The 16,614-nt window shown below is 57.3% G+C and overlaps 2 protein-coding genes across 2 annotated transcripts; one reads left to right on the forward strand and one right to left on the reverse strand.

The window, feature by feature from the left end:
• Positions 1-1,494: 1,494 nt before the first annotated feature.
• Positions 1,495-4,330, reverse strand: LOC118249249 (deoxyribonuclease-1-like). Its single transcript, XM_035548992.2, has 8 exons — positions 4,184-4,330; positions 3,566-3,654; positions 3,362-3,445; positions 3,126-3,241; positions 2,594-2,706; positions 1,971-2,125; positions 1,798-1,894; positions 1,495-1,548 (listed from the first exon to the last, which is right to left on the reverse strand). Exons 1-8 carry the CDS (start codon positions 4,328-4,330, stop codon positions 1,495-1,497), a joined length of 855 nt encoding a protein of 284 aa, XP_035404885.2.
• Positions 4,331-6,811: 2,481 nt separating this feature from the next.
• Positions 6,812-16,507, forward strand: INTS15 (integrator complex subunit 15). The gene is made up of 6 exons (XM_035548734.2): positions 6,812-7,256; positions 7,574-7,795; positions 9,081-9,246; positions 11,103-11,630; positions 14,262-14,301; positions 15,719-16,507. Exons 1-6 carry the CDS (start codon positions 7,062-7,064, stop codon positions 15,933-15,935), a joined length of 1,368 nt encoding a protein of 455 aa, XP_035404627.1. The 5' UTR covers positions 6,812-7,061; the 3' UTR covers positions 15,936-16,507.
• Positions 16,508-16,614: the final 107 nt, after the last annotated feature.

Raw genomic sequence — 16,614 nt, forward strand, 5'->3', positions numbered from 1 at the left:
CGCAGGTGGAGGGGAGCGGCCTCGTGCCCAGCCCAGGGGCTTCCTGCGTCCTGTTCCCCATCGGCAGCACGCGCACGGTGACTGCTGCCTGGCGAGAGGGCTTCCCCCCGCGGGTGCTGGGTCAATCCCCCTCGGCTGGGCGTCCCGCGGGGATGGGGCCAGTGCTCCCAGGACAGCTCTGCATCCACCCGCCCGGGGTTGAGCAGGGGCTGCAGCACCGCGCTGCCCGTTCCAATGCTCGTTGCTCCGTCGCGGGTCGGCCGCCACCACGAGGAGCAGAGCTCCGTGCCTCCCTGTGTGGAACGGGACGAGGTGGCTCTGTGCCAGGAGCACCAAAATCCCTGGGAAGGCACCGAAACCCCCAGGAAGGCACCGCACCACTGCGCCGGGAGCTGACTCACATCCTCCACCTCCCACCACCGTCACCGGTGCCCATCAGACGCCCTGCGGGCTCCAGCAGGATACGGCCCCATGAGCTGGAAGAAGAGCTGGAGGCATCCCGCGACTCAGCGAGGGGGAGGAATCCCGCCTGGATCCTCCCAGGCCCTTCCCGACACCCTGCTTTGTTGCTTGCTCAGACAGGAGCTGCTCTTCCCACAGCAGGGAAATTTCCTCGGCTCTCGACAGCAGCAGGGAGGCTCCAGGTCCCGGGGACCTTCCCGGCTGCAGCCCCCCATGCCGGGGCTGCCCCATTGCAGGGGGACACCAAGCTCGGGGTGGGGGCTGGAGAGATGGGGGCGAAACAGCTCAGCACCCCAAGCACCCACCATCCCAATCGCCATGCTCCAGCTGGGGTTGCTTTGCCAATCATCCTCATGCCCTGAGGTGTGCCCCCAAAACTCGGTGTGGAAACGTGGAGATGAGCCCTAGGGGATAGGGGCAAGGACTCACCCATGTGAGGGGCTGGAGGCACACGTGTGGGGCAGCCCCACAGCACCCAGGATGGGAAGGTTTGCACAGGAGGCTGCGTGAGCACACATGTATGTGTGTACAGGAACTTGTGGGGACACAGGCACGGGCACTTCCAGCCCGGGGGAACACAGGTGCGCACATACGGGACAGCGCGAAGGAGACTGGGGGTGCACGGGGTGCACGTGTGCGCGGGGTGGTGTGCACTGCACATGGAGGAGCGTGCACAAGAGGGTTTGCACACGAGGGTGTGCATCAGGCAGCAGGCGTGTGGGAGTGCGTGTGCACGGCGGCACACACACACACACACACACAGGACGGCGTGGATATGGGGGTGCGCACAGAGGGCACTCGCAGTACCCAGCTGCCGTCTGAGCGAGCTCCAGCCAGAGCAGCACAGGCTGAAAACAGCAAATATTTAATGAAAGCACCCCACAGCCACAAGACCCCAGAAGGCTGGCTCCTTGCAGGGACAGCGTGCAGCAGATGGAGAAGTCAGGAAGCTTCGTGGAACCTGGCAGTGCAGGGACTCCTGCGAGGGACACGCGTCTGTGTCGTGGCATCCTGGTGACCACCACGCACATCTCAGCGGGCTTTCAGTGTCACCTCCACAGGGAAATGGTCGCTGACGGCCAAAGCCTGAGTGCAGGGGGAAAGCAGAGAGGTGGCTTTGCTTGTCCAGACCTGGTATTATCGTCATGGCCAGCCGGGGCCCAAATGTTCTGTTCCAATCCCCAAATTTCATGCACACGCTCACAGGAGGGACACGGAGGCTTTGTGGGCTGGATTAACGTGGCACTGGGTGAAATCTGTGGTGCGAGCAGGCTGTGTGCCCTGGCCCCCAGCAGGACCCTGCCACCCCCCGGCCTCCCCCAGCCCCTCACTCACATCCTTGTTCTGGATGTGGAAAGTCTGCTGGAAGTTGTTGACGGTGGCGGAGCCGGGTTCGACAGCTTGGCGCAGCGCAGAGCCACAGGCAACGATGCTGCCGAGGCACCGTGGGGGTCAGCACCCGTCGGACCCCCCCCGGCAGCCCCCGCACCCACCGCCGCGGCACCCACCGGTCGTAGGCGCAGTTGGTGCTGCCGACGGTGGTGTCGGCGCTGTCAGGGATGAGCCACTCGCAGGATTCGTGGGAGCGCAGGCGGATGGAGGGCCACTGTGCCTCGGTCACGTAGGAGCAGTCGGCGTTGAAGTCGCCCAGGAAGAGGACGTTCTGCGGGGCAGCGCCGCGCTGAGCCCACCCGAGGCCGCCCCAGGAGGGACTGGTGGCCCCGGTGCCCGCAGCGCACAGATCCTGCGCCCGCGATGAGCCCTGCCCACCCCAGGTTGTCACAAACGTCCCTTGGCTCTGCGGTCAGTGTGGCCGGAGCCAAGTCCTTGCAGCACGGCCATTATGGGGCAGCAACGGCTGCCCAAAATTGCGCAGGGCAGCAAGACCCACCTGGCTCTCTGCAGTGTGTGGGGGGAAGCCCCCAGGAAGGGCGTCGGAGCCACCCGGGAGCTGCATCCCAGCTCCCTGCCCAGACACCGCCGGGTGGCACCCGCTCTGATGGGTGCCTGAGGTCTCCCACGGGATGCATCCATCCAAGGACAGCCACTGGGACGTGCCAAGGCCCCGGAGCCGTGTCCCAGCCCACCTTGTTGCCCTGGGGAGGGAGCCGGGCTCCCCGGTGCGGCTTACATTGGTCGCCCACTTGTTGATGACATCCGTGTAGACGTCGGCGAGCGCATCGATCTCGGCCGCCGCGCTGCTGGGCTCCGCGTGCAGGGGCACTGCCACGAACTCCTCCAGCTCTGCCGGAGAGGCAGCTGTCAGCACCCGGAGCCAGGAGAGCCCCTGAGCTTTTTTCCTGTCCCTTTACCAAGCTCCCTTGGTTTCGGGTAGGAGGTGGGGGTGGGAGAGAGAGGGGAGCGTGGGAGTGTGTCCCGCGGAGCTGCGGGGGAGGCAGTGGCACGAGGTGGGAAATGAGAGGCGATGGGAGATGGCAGGCAACAGGAGGTGACAGGAGATGGGATGCGGTGGGAGGTGGCACATGGTGGGAAGCAGCACACGGTGCCTGCCGTGCTGGGCAGGCACCCAGGCCCCTGAGGCACCCGTGGGTGGGAGAAGCCCCCACAGCAATGAATGAGCCCAGTGGAGCCCCTGTGCCAGGTGCAGGCAGCCCCAAAGGGGCCGGGGGGGAGCGGTGCCGGGGCTGCCCAGCTCTGCTCACGCGTAGTAGGCGAGGAGAACTTCACGATGAAGGGCTCCCTGCTGAAGACATCGGTCCCGCAGGGCTCGCAGCCGTCATCGTAGTAGTAGCTTCCCAGCACGGAGACGATGTCTGACCTGGGGGAAGAGAGCGGGCAGCCGCAGCGGGGACCCAGAGGTGCTCACCTCCCCTTGGGAGCCGCTGGAGGGGTCAGCAGCTGGCCCTGGTGGCATTCCTCCCCTCCCGCTGGCCCTCACCTGTAGATATAGACGTACTGCTCCTTGTAGCTGCCCCGCCCCAGGGGGATGCTGTCCAAAAAGCTGTAGGGGTACGGCGACGCACTGGGAGCGAGACATGGGGAGGGTGAGGAGGCTCCCGGTGTGCCGGTGCCCACGGGGCTCTGTCTGGCCCCAGCGCAGCGAGAGGCTCTCCAGGCTCTGTCCCGGCACCTTCGGGGTCACCTGTTGAGCTGGGTCATCAGCTTCCTGACGGCACTCAGGTCGGCGTCCCGCACCTCCTGCACCACGGTGATGTCGTACTCCGACAGGATCTGGGGGCACAAGCTCAGAGCTGCTCGCCCGTGGCTGGGAGCCCCTCACGGGGTCACCCGTGGGTGCCTGGGCTGGGCTTCCATGGCTCCCGGGGCGCCAGTGGGGAGGCGAGCGGGGAGGGAGCTCCCTCTGGCTTGGAGGGACTGCGGGGTGGCACCGGGTCCGCCAGCACCCGCCTGGCTGCCCCCTGCACCCACACGGGCTGCTCGGAGGAGCCTGGGCGGCAGCGGGCAGCGCTCGTCCTCAGCTGGGCCAGCGAGAACAGAGGCGGCCCGGGCTGGAGACGGGGATGGGGGAAGAGCAGGTGGGTGTTGGGGAACGGAGGCACGGAAAATGGGTGGAGGTGTGTGTGCATGGACAGATGGGTGGGTGGATGGAGGCACAGGGAGGTGGAGGCACAGGTAGATGCATGCATGGACACCTGCATGGACAGATATCTACGGAGAGTCGGTGTCTGACAGCCCCAGGCTAGCTGCTTCCCAGGGACCGGAGCGTGGCCAGGACTGCTCCTCTCCCCCCGGCACTCACAGAGACGATGAAATCTGCAATGGTCTGGTTGGACATCTTGCTGTCCCCAAACGCCTTGATGTTGAACGCGCTGATCCTCAGCGCAGTGGCCCCGTGCAGCAGGAGAGCTGCAGCCAGCAGCGGCAGCAGCAGCTTCGAGGCCGCCATCCTGCGTGCGGAGGGGCAGGGATGAGCTCAGCCTGCCTGACCAGGAGGGGAATTTGGCACAGACGAGGGTGGCTGGACTATTCCCACTGGCCCTACTGGTTTCACTGGGAGGCATCCGTTTTCCAGCGAACCGCCAGGACCCCTTCCAACCATCCAGCTGCAGCCTCAAGCTGCCGACCGGACGGCTGAATCCTTGCCCCTGCCTCACACGGGGCCCCATCCTGCCTGTCCCTCTGCTCCCCAGCCTCCTGGGGGGACCCTCACCTGCCCATGAAGCCTGAGCATGTAATTCACTGGCAAAGGAACAAATGGCACTCCAGGTGACTCAGAGCAGCGGCTTCCTCACTCACCGCGCTCAGCCTGGGCACCTCTCCTGGCCCGGGGCAGGTGGCAGTGGGGGGACACAAGGATTCGGGGAGGGGACAGGAGCTGCTGACCCGACTGGAGCCCCCCTGCAGACCTGAGCCCAGGGACCAGTGCTGAGCAGGGCTTTTGCTGGTTATTTTCTGTGGCAGAGGCATCTCCCATGGGAGCTGCTTCCCTCTTTGGGTCGCTGAGGTGTGTATGGACACAGCCACCATCACACAGGCGTTCGTGGGCTTCCCCGCCTCCCTGTGACCCCGCTGAGAGGGGACACCAAAGTCCCTTGGCTTGTGCCTCTCCCATCCCTTCCCAGGTCTGTGCCAGGGACCCAAAAGACCCCACAGCAGCTGTGCTGGGACAGAGCAAGGGCTGGACACCCCCAGCACCCCTGCACATGTCCTCCCACACCTGGAGCATTCTTCCCTGGGGTGGGCAAGGGTCCCCCCGCACCCAACACTGCTCTGCCAGCTGCTGCCCCCAAGCACTGCCACTGCCCCATCTTCACCCCGGCTTGAGCCCTATGGGACCCCGCTCCGAGGCACCACGGCCGCTCCAATCCCCAGGGAAAGGCGTTTGGGAAACATTTCCCATGGCGCTGAGCCCCCCGGGGTAATGTTTTACCACATCCTGCCCAGACGATGGGATCTGAACCCTGGCCAAACCCACCCACCCTAAGCACCCAGCACCGCTGGGACCAGCGCGGCCCTCAGTGTCCGTGTCTGATAATGAGTCTGCTGATAAGACCAGGAAATAAAGCCAGCTTCAGGGCGCCCCAGGCTTGTTTTCGCAGCTGGGGCAGCCGGTCTAGTAGAAGCGCTCCCCTTTGCCCACTTCCATCCTTGCTACAACTGCAAATGCTAAAATTTGTAATGCCACAATTCCTGGTGATGCTACAACTTGGCAGTGCCACCAACAGCCCAAACCCCTGCCAGTCCTCCCAGCTCCCGTGGGACCCATCCGCCTCCATCGGCTCCCAGGCAATGCCCGGGCACCCACAGATGCCCGTACGCGTGCACAGGCAGACGCTCGGGTGGTGCTCATGAACTGCACCGAGGATCAGCATCGCAGCAAAAATAACCCGAGCTGCAGAAAGTGACTTCGCAGAGGTGCGATCCTTGGGCCCGGGAGGAAGGGGGAGCCTGACGTACCTTTGGTGCAGTCCTTGGTCTCTGGAAAGGGAAGGAAGAGCTGCACCTGCATTTATGGGGAGGACATGCGCTTTGCCAAAGAGTCGCCCAGCCAATAAGTGTGCAAGGCCTCAGGCTCTATATGGCATTTTTTCACAGAAACAAAGGTCTCTTCAGTGGAAAATAGAAAAACAGCTCTTTCAGTCGGTGCCAGCACCGTTATCTCCAGCCACAGGTCCAGAGAAAGGCCAAGAATAGGTCTGAATCAATAAAAACGCTGACAAAGATCTCGAAGGTGTAAATAAACCCCGCATGGGTAATGCCAACTCTTAAGTGGAGGGCACGGGGCCGCTCTCGCCACGGCTACTGCTGGAGGAGAAAGACCTCATCAGGCACGGCCTTTCGGGGTTTGTCTGAAAATGCGTTTATTTGACTAACACCACACCTTGCCCGACATTTCGATGAGCTGGCCTGGGGCATGCGGGCCATGGCCGAGTCCATCCATTACCCGCAGCGGGGCTGCGGGCAGCAGGAGCGGCTCTGGGCCGCCCCACGTCCCCGCGGGCAGCTTTGCCCATCGGACGCGAGGACAGCAGAGCTGGGAGTCCCCATAAACGAGGCGAGGGAGCGAGGCGAGAGCGTTCCCCGCCTCCGGCACCTGCCCGCTGCTGGCTCCCTGTCCCCGAACCCTCCCCGCAGCACCGGCCCTGTCCCGGTGGCGGGGTGCTGGGGCCCAGCGGTGGCCCCAGGGGCCAGAACCGGCTCCGCTCCTGAGGGCACGGGGTGCGCGCTCAGCGCCGGGAGGTGCCGGGTTACCGTGAGGGGGGCAGCACGGCGCGGGCCGCCCGCAGGCACCGCGCCCCCCCGGCCGCCGTCCCGCACAGGTCCCCGGGGGCGGCCCCGCCTGGCGGAGGCGGGGGGCCCTCGGCCGGCTCCGGGGCTGTCACCGCCCCCTCGGCCCTGCCCTCCCCGGCGGCCTTGCCCCGCTCCCGGCCTCCAGCCGCAGCTGGCCGCCCTCCCACGGGGCCGTGCCCGCTGCCGGCAGCCGGGACCTCCGCGACCCCCCCCCCAACCCGGGGCCTCCTCGGGGCCAGCAGTCCCCTCCCGCCCCCCCACCCCCAGCCACCGGAGGGCGGCCGCGTTCGGCCTCTTTTGGCCGCCGCGCGGTGCCGTAGCGCCCGCCCGCTCTGCGCCGAGGGAGGCCGCACCGAGCCGGGCCGAGCCGGGCCGCACCGGCCGCCATGAGCGACATCCGTCACTCGCTGCTGCGGCGGGACGCGCTGAGCGCCGCCAAGGAGGTGCTGTACCACCTCGACATCTACTTCAGCAGCCAGCTGCAGAGCGCGCCGCTGCCCCCCCTCGTCGACAAGGGCCCCGCCGAGCTCCTCGAGGAGTTCCTCTTCCAGGTCCCCAAGGAGCGCGGCGTCCCGCCCAAGGTGGGCCGGGGGAGCCGGCCGGGCCGGGGAGGGGGCGGGGGGCTCGGCCGAGGCCCCTCGGGACGTTGTTTCCACCCCGGGGGTGCGGGCGGGGGTGGCCCAGCTCAGGGCGGGCCGCCCCGTGGGGGGGTGCTTGGGGCCGGCCCGCGGCCGGTCGGTGCGGGTAGCGCGGGGGTGTGCGAGGCGAGGCAGCGACGGTGAGTGCGTAGCGCCTGGGGGGAGCTCCCGGCCTCCGCCGTCCTGCCTTCCACCAAAGCAGCTCCCCGTGCTCCAGGAGCCCCGGTATATTTTGCGTCTTTGCTTTTGTTTTCTTTCAGAGACTGAACTCGCTCCAGGAACTTCAGCTCCTCGAGATCATGTGCAATTATTTCCAAGAGCAAACCAAGGATTCGGTTCGGCAGCTCATTTTCTCGTCTCTCTTCAGCCCTCAAGGGAACAAAGCGGACGACAACAGGATGGCTTTACTGGGGAAACTGGTGTCCATGGCAGTGGCCGTGTGCAGAGTTCCTGTTCTGGAATGTGCTGCCTTCTGGCTGCAGGTGCAGTTCCTGTGCGGGCAAGGCAGACTCTGGGAAGGAAGGAGGGAGTGTGCCACCACGGGTAGCGGGTGTGCTTCGTGCCACCTAATGGCTGGTGGCAGCTGGTTGCAGTCAGCTGCTCATCCGTGGCACTTTTAGCTGACGTAACAGCTGCCTGCTGCAGCTGCGTTCACACCACGTCCGTGCTCGTGTCCGTTCCTTTGCTCCAGCACAGGGTAGAGCTTTTGCTGACCTGTTTATGTGCTGCACTGGCCAAAGAATTTTTTTTTTCTTTACCGTCAGTGAAAGCGTTGATTTTCTTTGGCACTTATCCCCCTCCCCTCCAGCGAGTCGGAAGGGGTCAGTGGAGGGTTTGACCAGCACTGGGAAGAGGACAATGGCAGCTCACGGTCACATTGCATAAAGGAGCAGACTGGAGTTTGGGAGATAAGCTGTGCCCAACGTGCAAGTTCTGGCATGGCAAAAGAGGCGAATCTGGCTCTTGAGATTTGTATCAGAAGTGCCTGTGTCTGTCTTCTGTGGGTGCAGTACCTCAGGGATCTCTTATGCCCCTGTGAAGGATGTCCCCTCCTTCCCTACTGAAATTCCCCACTGCAGACCGTCAGAAGCGCCTCTTTGTTCCTGCTGCCCCCGTGGGAGGTGCAGAAGTCGCCTGTTTGTAGAGAGGGGGAGAGCAGAAAGACCGTGCTGAGAGAGAAGGGTGGTGGAAGGGAGGCTGTTACTGCTTCTGTGGTGTCTTTGTTCTTCCCGTCTGTTGAGCCTTGGTGAAGGAGGAGGGGATGTGCCCTGGGTAGCAGAGACAGGTACAGGGGTTTGTTCGTTTGTTTTGAAGAATGCAGCTCTTAAGTGACATGAGGGTTGCACAGAATCTTCCACGTTAAAAATGTCAGGCGTAACTGGTAGGTTACTGAGCCAGTTGTTCTGCTGCTGAAGTAGTCGAACTACAGCACTTTGTTGCTGAGCTAGTAAAAAGTTCTTCTTCTGAGTGAGAATGTTGATATAAGAGGTTTTATTTGTAAATTATGGGTATTGTAAACATGAAATATCACCATCTATTTTAATATCTTGAAATAGTAGTATTATTCTTGTCTGTGAGTGGTTCTTTTATATGCAGAGAGAGAGCGAGAGCACAAGAGCGCTTTCGTTTTGGGGAAAGTGGAAACACGAACGTGGAAACAACAAAGTGGCTGGGTGACGTGGGCGGGCACAGTGTTTGGGCAAAGTGGACTTTAAAGTCAGCTCTGTGGGACTTCCCGTGCCTCACGGTCTGCTCTCATCCCCGCAGCGAACCCCCGCCGTCTACTGCGTGAGGCTAGCCCGAGCCTTGGTGGACGACTACTGCAACTTGGTGCCGGGGTCCATCCAGACGCTGAAACAAATCTTCAGTGCCAGTCCTCGCTTCTGCTGCCAGTTCATTACGGCAGTCACAGCTCTCTACGACCTCTCTTCAGGTAAATATTTCTAGGCTGTCTTACAAGGAGGTGTGGTGTAATGCAACACAGATTAACTGTTGCAAGCAAATTAACGACTTAAATTCTAAAGACGCTTGTTAGGAGAGAATTACTGCCGGCAGCAGCTCAGGGGTGTGATGGGGATGTGACATCTGTCACTGGGGTGAGAACAAAGCGACCACTGGGTGGCTGAAGGGAGAGTCTCTGATAGGGAAGCAGCCAAGTAACGCCTGACGCAACGGGCAGCTTCCTCCGCACAGGGCAGAGGACAGGGGGACCTCACTGATTGAGCAGCGCTAGGAGCGAAGGCTGACCCACCCGGGCAGCTTTTCCTCCTCGTTGCGTCAGCTATCCAGCAGATAGGCTCGGGCCTGGCTGTTAACCTAGTTCCTTCCAAAAAGGGGGAAGGCACAGATTCTGGGCGTTCGCAGGCTGGAGCAGGGTTTCTGTTGAGCAGTGGTAAGAAACAGAATTGACAGCCTGCTTCCAGTGCTCTTCAAGCGTGTGTGTGCCTGACCTATTGATACCACCCATCTCATGTTGATGTTGCTCAGAGACTGGAAACATTCATATGACTAAAATAAGATTGATTTAGCTTAGTCAGTGAGAGAGAGAACTTGTGATAGGCTAACGGACAACCACACGCTAAATGCCAACATCACGTATCATCCAAAAAAAGCAAATACTATTTGTTGTGGATAAAGGAGGTATCTTTCAGTCTTCTCCAGATAAACAGCTTGGCATTAGTGAAAGAGAGGTGTGCAGGCTTAGACTTGTTTTTTTTTGAGTATTTGGTAGAGCTTGCAGTGTGTTATTCCTCAGTATTTTATTTTATGCAGCCACGTGAAGTCTCATCCAACTTTAAAAGACCTATCAGAAAGAAAATAGTTACAGGAAGTATGTTTTTTTTTTTTCTTTACCTTTATTTATTTGAGGTGATAAAAGAAAAGGAAGCTTATTTTTCAAAGAGTAGTCTGTAACTGGGCAGTCTCCACCACGTTATGGTGACAAGGTTCGATTGCACCAACAGCACAACAGCCTGTATGATATCCAGAAGTCTCGGAAGCTAGGAAGTACCAATTCTGTATCTGGGGCTTATTAGTAATTGGGTAGTTCAAGTGATTTGTCCTATAAGTCATTTTCAGCCGAGACCTGATGAGATAGTTCAGTGCTGAGTCAACTTGCACCGAGAGCACATCACTCGGTCCAGCATCCTGCCGCTGTGACAGGGTGACGCGCAATCGCCGTGAATGTTTCTGTTGTCTGTAATCGAGCTTCAACTCGTGACCACCTTTCGCTTCTCAGTTGAAGCTATGTAATCTTAAAATCCTTTACCTATTGTGTGGTAGTGTTGTTTTAAGTATTTCCACGAGACAAGCGTGTTTAGGTAAGTCAGAAAGGGAATTAGTTGAACGGTTGGGGTGAGAAGGAAGTGCCAAGGAGTTTTTCTTGTCTTCTCTCCCATTGTGCTTCCTGTGGCGAGGGGTGAATGGAGACCAAGTTTAGAAAGAGAGTGAGCAGATGACAGGTGGGAGAAAAAGGAAAAAAAAAAAAAAAAAGCTTTGCTGTGAAAGGGGTTAAACATTGGCATTTGGAGGTGTTTTCAAAATAGGTGGAGAAGCTGAAGTTGACAGGAATGTGGTTGTGTCTCCCAGGGACAAAAGAGCATCTTCCTTTGTGTTTTGTTTTTGTTCTTTAAAAAAAAAACCAAAACCCACAAAACAGTAGACTTGGGGAGGTTCTGAAATTGTAATTGTGACACTGCAGGAAGTGTGTGTGGGAGAGATTAGTAAGAGTGCTGTCCTGTGCTTCAGTGCAAGGCTGTGCTTACCAAGCAATATCTTTCCTGTCTCCAGATGATCTCATCCCTCCCTCAGAACTGCTCGAGCTGATTGTTTCCTGGATCTTCGAAGACCCCCGCTTGATCCTTATCACCTTCCTAAACACTCCTATTGCAGCCAACCTGCCAATAGGGTTTTTAGAGCTCACCCCGCTGACTGGGCTGATCCGTTGGTGCGTGAAGGCCCCCTTGGCTTATAAAAGGAAGCAGAAAGCCTCGCTCTCAAATGGACACCCCCCCACCAAGATCGCCAAGGACTCGACTGAAGGGGACGATGGAGATTGCCATCAGCTGTATTCAAAACTGCATCTGACCGTCCTGCAGGTTCTTATGATGCTTCAGGGGCACTTAACAGAGAAGAACCTCTACGGGCGCCTGGGGCTGGTACCTTTTGATCACGTGGTTCCGCTTGTTGAGGAAATTAACAGGCTGTCTGATGAACTCAATCCTCTCAATGCATCCAAAGAGATTGAACTGGCCCTGGACAGGCTGGCTCAGGCTTTGCAAGTGGCCATGGCATCAGGAGCGCTCCTGTGCACTCGAGGTAAGTTGTCGAGGGGGCTGCCAAAGACCCTGCTGTCGGATTCTTTTCTTTCAACATGTGGGGGTCATGGTAGGGAATTTTGGGGTGGAGGGAGCCAAGATCAGCACATTCTTAGCAGCAGTAGCAGCTAGCTGCTTGCAGGAAACAATGTTCGAGCGCGGTGCAGGAAATTGTTTAAGAAGAATAACAAGATGGGGAGTAAGTAAAAAAAAAAATAATTGATGTAATTAACCTGTCTGTTGCCTTGCAGAGCTGGAGAATTGACCCTCTACCTAGCGTGCAGGATGCTGGTTAAATCTGGGTGTCTGGCTTGAGGACAAATTGAGCATGTTCAGAGCCCCCACACGAGCGTGAGCTGTGTAGTTGGTATCAGAACACAAAGAGAGAAAGGTCGCGTTGCCTGCTCTGATCCTCAGTACATCAGATGTAACAGCAGTTACCTGGTTGTGAGCTGCAGTGGCTCCCAGCTGGCCTGATCTGCGGGTGCCTGCCGTGGCTGTTTGCGAGGGCCTTGCATCCTCTCCTGAACTCTCCCTGCCTTGGAAAACAATTCCAGGACCAGCCACTGGGGAGCAGAGGGCAGATGTGTCATGTGGGACCACGGCACTTGTCCCAGCGTGCACACTAGAAGCTTAATTTCTTTTTCTGCCAGCTTTTCAAACTGGCTTTGAAACGTGAAAGGTGATGCCCAGGAGCCAGAGGAGTCTGCTCCGAGTTGCCTTGCGTGGTGCAGGCCTCCAGCAGCGCTGGGCTGGGCTGCCCGGGGCAGAGTTCTGCCCTGAAAGCAGAGGCAGCAGAGAACTGTTATGATACGTAAGCCCAGGCGCACTGTTAGGTGTGCTCAGTCTGCGTTTCTGCTTGTTAAAACTGTCCGGGCTAGCTCATCACTGGCTCCGGGAGTCGAGTCACGTGTATATCGTACTATTTACGGTAGGAAGAAAGTACTGAAAGCATTTCTTGTGGTGGAAGCCTGGGACTGACTGAAATGTCTAGTTTAGATAAAGGCGTTCAGCAGAGCAGTGTAAGCCTGGTCACTCTGAAATCCTCGACTGATGCCAAGCCCCGCAGTGCTGCGCGAATGTCTGTCAAGTGTCGCTTCTGCACCAGGGCGATGAGGCAGAGCGTTGGCTCTGCGTTTGTGACTGCTGCTTGCTCTAGCTGAGAGCGTGAGCAGAGCTTGCTCCTGTCTGCCTCAAGTTGCTTTCCAGGACAGCCGTGTTCCTCCTAAGCAGTCTGGGGCCAGGAATTGCTTATCGCTATCTAAAAAGCACCGTTAAATTGCTTTTCAGTTTGTCTTCTCTGAGTTTGCCTGCTGGAGGAGAGACCATGAAATAGATAGACCGTGAGGTACATGCGTTAGACAAGAAATTAGAAAAGCAACCAAAAACTTTATCTGGAGCTTCTGGGCCTTCAGTTGTCCTGTAATAAGACTGTATTATGGTCTGTCTTGAACTTATTAAAGAAGCCTAGCGTGGCTTTCATCTGTCTTTCCTGTTTCCAGCAACAGTTCTGTCTGAAGGACCTGTGGAGACTGGAAAAAAAAAAAAAAAAAGGAAGTGCCTCAGTACAACCCAGAGCCACCCAGACGTACCGTTTTCTTGGAACGGCGTTGAAAACAGGCGATGGCTCCTTGGTGCAATGAGAGAGCCTAGAGATCCCTGAGAGCCCGGACGTTCAGCACAGGCTCCCAGCCGTGGAGAGCAGCCCTGCCAAAGCAGGTGCCTGAGGCTTTGGCCCTGGCTGAAGCGGTGCTGTCGTGTCACATCTCAGTGTTGTTCTTCCTAGCCTTGTGGAGAGTAATGTTGGGTGTAGTAAGAAAAGGCAGAAAAGTGGAGTCTTCTGAGTAAATGGCTATTTTCAGCTCTGCTGCTCCCTAGCGATCCACTCGGCACTTTCTGAGCGCTTGCTTTTACTGTCTAAGTGGAAGGTGAGGTAATTCAGTATAAGCTGCCGCCGAAACACCAGTTAATTCAGTGTTTTGGGGGTACGTTTTGACGCGTTTTGCCTTTGCCCCGATCCGTTTGCCATCATAAATGCCATATTCACTGAGCAGCGTCACACCTCGCATTAACTCAGTTACTTATTGATAGACCTGTGTTTGTGTGGCTAGATCGCTTGGATGTTTTGCTGATAGTCAGCTCTTTCGTTGTGTTGGGAGGCCTGCAGCATCTCGGGTGTCTCAGGGCAGAGGAAGCGGTGGCTGTAAGCGCAGGGAGCTGGGACCTGTCCTCTCCCTTGGCGGCAGCTCCGTGTTGGGAACGGCAGCGGGTGCAGTTAGGGAGTGCGGAGCTGGGCAGGGCTGCGCTTTGCCTGCTGCACATCCTGTACTGATGCTTGGTCTGCCTTGAAACGAGGCTGTGTTTGCCACGTGGTCGCGTAGGTTAAATGCAGAACATACGGTGGATAGTGAAGTGCGAAAAGCTGAGGTAATCCCAGCAAAAAATTGGGGTAAGATTGGTGAGATGGAGAAACGTCTCTTCTAGGAAGGTTATTGGCTTGAGAACGGGATTCTGGATCTGTGGATCACTGGAGTCTTTTCAGTAATCTGACCTTCTTAGAAAGGAGAGTGGAGGGGAAAATTGCTCTAATTGCTGCTTTACCCTTATTGTTACGTCTTGTGTTCTCTTTCAGATGACTTGAGAACTGTGTGCTCCAGGCTACCGCATAACAAGTAAGAGATCTTTCTCTAGCTGTGATTGTTTTGACACACATTCCAAGATGCATACTTGAGGGCTGTTGAGACGAAATCTCCTCTAAAAAATTGTGTTTACTTCCTGGAAGTTGGCCTTTATTCAGACACTTTATTCAGTGAGGATAAAGGTCATGGTTTATTTTTCCCTTGCAAGCTGGACTCTCGCCTCGACGAGACTTCAGTGATTCTAACCGTACAGATGATCTTGCCCAGCCTCTGTCAGAACAAATAGACAGGAAAAATGAAATTACAGTGTGGAACCTGTCTCATCCCCAGCTCCGCACTGATTTTACCTGAGCCTAAGCTTAACTGCACTTTGTTTCTCACCTCTTAACCCTTAGCTGGTTTCGGATCTTTTCTTAGGAGTAGCTGAAAACGCTCACAAGTAGAATCTCCTCTCATGAAAGCCAGATGATGCCCGTGTTGTGAGAAGCTGCTCCCAACCTGATGTTTCATGTTCAGTTAACACGTGAGGGTTAGAGAATAAGGAATGTTACTCAAAAGCAGCCTTGTTGCCTTTAGAGAAACCGACAGATCTCATTTCTGATAGAAGCAGTTTTTTGTTTTTTTTTTTTTAATAAAACACCTTCAGCAGAAAGTGAGGCCCACTTGAATGAAGAATAGTCACAAAGTAAAAATGAGCATAAAAAGGAATGTGTAGTGGCTTATAAAGGGACTTTAAAGGGGAAAAATACTCAGCAGACACCTACCTGAGAATGGAGACTTATCTTCATCACTCTGTGGCTCCTGCTTTTGTTTCTATGTTTTTAAATACCTGGTTTGATCAAGTTCCTAATGCAGAAGTATGAAATGTTGATATGGCCACAAATGAAGAGTGGTTTAAACCACCAGGTCTCAAAACCTGAATTTCTGCATGATCAGAAACATGGTGTGCACGGTGAACTCCCACTCCTTCCGCTTCCTCCAGTGTGAGCGGCCAGGGCCATTGCTGAGGCACGAGGTGCGTGGAGACCTGGGCTTTCCACACGGGATCCTGACCAGCAGCAAATACTGCCCTGGCCCTGGGAAGGAAGGTGGAAGTCGAAGTCGGGGGGGTTGGAAGGTTTGTTGTGTGCCCAGACAGATAGCTCTCAGAGCATCGGTCCTTGAGGTAGATGGCCCCAGAGCTTCCTGTGTCCTGCCAGACCTGCCAGGGAGTCCTCCTAGCTGTCAGTCACTGAGCAGTACCTCTCCGCAAAGTGCAACCAGATTTAAAAAGGGAAGAAAAAAGAGAAAAGCATCTGCTGGAAGCTGTGAAGAGTATAACCAGTGTCCTCTTGCTTGCAAGCAGTGCTGCACGTTGATGATGAATTGTCTGCAGAGCCCTTGTGGGCAGGGGAGAGCCTCTCCAAAAGCCTTCTGATAATAACTCGACTATCTGAATTTCCTTCCACAGCCTGCTCCAGCTGGTGATTTCAGGTCCCGTACAGCAACCAACCCACGGTGCTCTGCCGCCAGGATTTTACCCTCATATCCATACTCCTCCTCTGGGCTATCCCGCGCACGCCGCGCACCCCGCGCTACCTGCGCACCCGGCTCACCCGGCGCTCCCGGCTCACCCCGTGCAAACGTTCATACCAGGAATGACATTCCCGTACAGGCCTATTCGCTAGGTGCCACGGCTGCGGGAGGTAACCAGTTTCCCTTAGTTTGAGGAAGCCTCGCAGAGGAAACCAGATGTCTCGGGAACCACATTTTCCTCTTTGATCGAAAGCTGGGCGATGCCTGCGTGCGGGCTCAGCCCCTCAGGAGTAGAGCAGACTCTAGACGGGTAGGTTGCAGTTGCTTTGAACGCGGGATGCAGATACAAAGGCAGACGGCCTGGGTGAAAAGAGTGGGTGGGAGAAGGCAACAAACTGGAGCGGGTGGAAACCTTTTTGACCCGCAGTGTTTCACGTCATCACCACGCTTGTTCCGCTTGCCGATAGTGCAGCCCCTGGCCGTCCGGCGCAGGTGAGGCCAGCCGGTCTCGCTGCGTGCGAGAGGGCCGGAAGGAAAGCCATACGATTTCCCAGCGAGTCCACTCCCAGCCCGTCCCTTTCTTTGTAAATGTTTGTACCTATAGCCACAGAGTACGTGCCCAGCGTATATTTTTGGAACACAGACGTTTGTTTGCTTCGGAAGCGCGAGGTAGGGTCAAACAGCGCTTCCTATTAAAGGACACGACTGCAGGAGCGTACCGTAATTCTGTCGCTTTCTTTCCAATGGTGCTCAGAGGGTGCGACCGGCTGGGGGGGGGTTGGGGGGGGGGGATACAGGTCCCTGGTGGCTGTGCTGCCTCGGGAAGCCTCC

This window comes from Cygnus atratus, chromosome 15 (assembly GCF_013377495.2).
Source record: "Cygnus atratus isolate AKBS03 ecotype Queensland, Australia chromosome 15, CAtr_DNAZoo_HiC_assembly, whole genome shotgun sequence".
Lineage (NCBI taxonomy): Eukaryota > Metazoa > Chordata > Aves > Anseriformes > Anatidae > Cygnus > Cygnus atratus.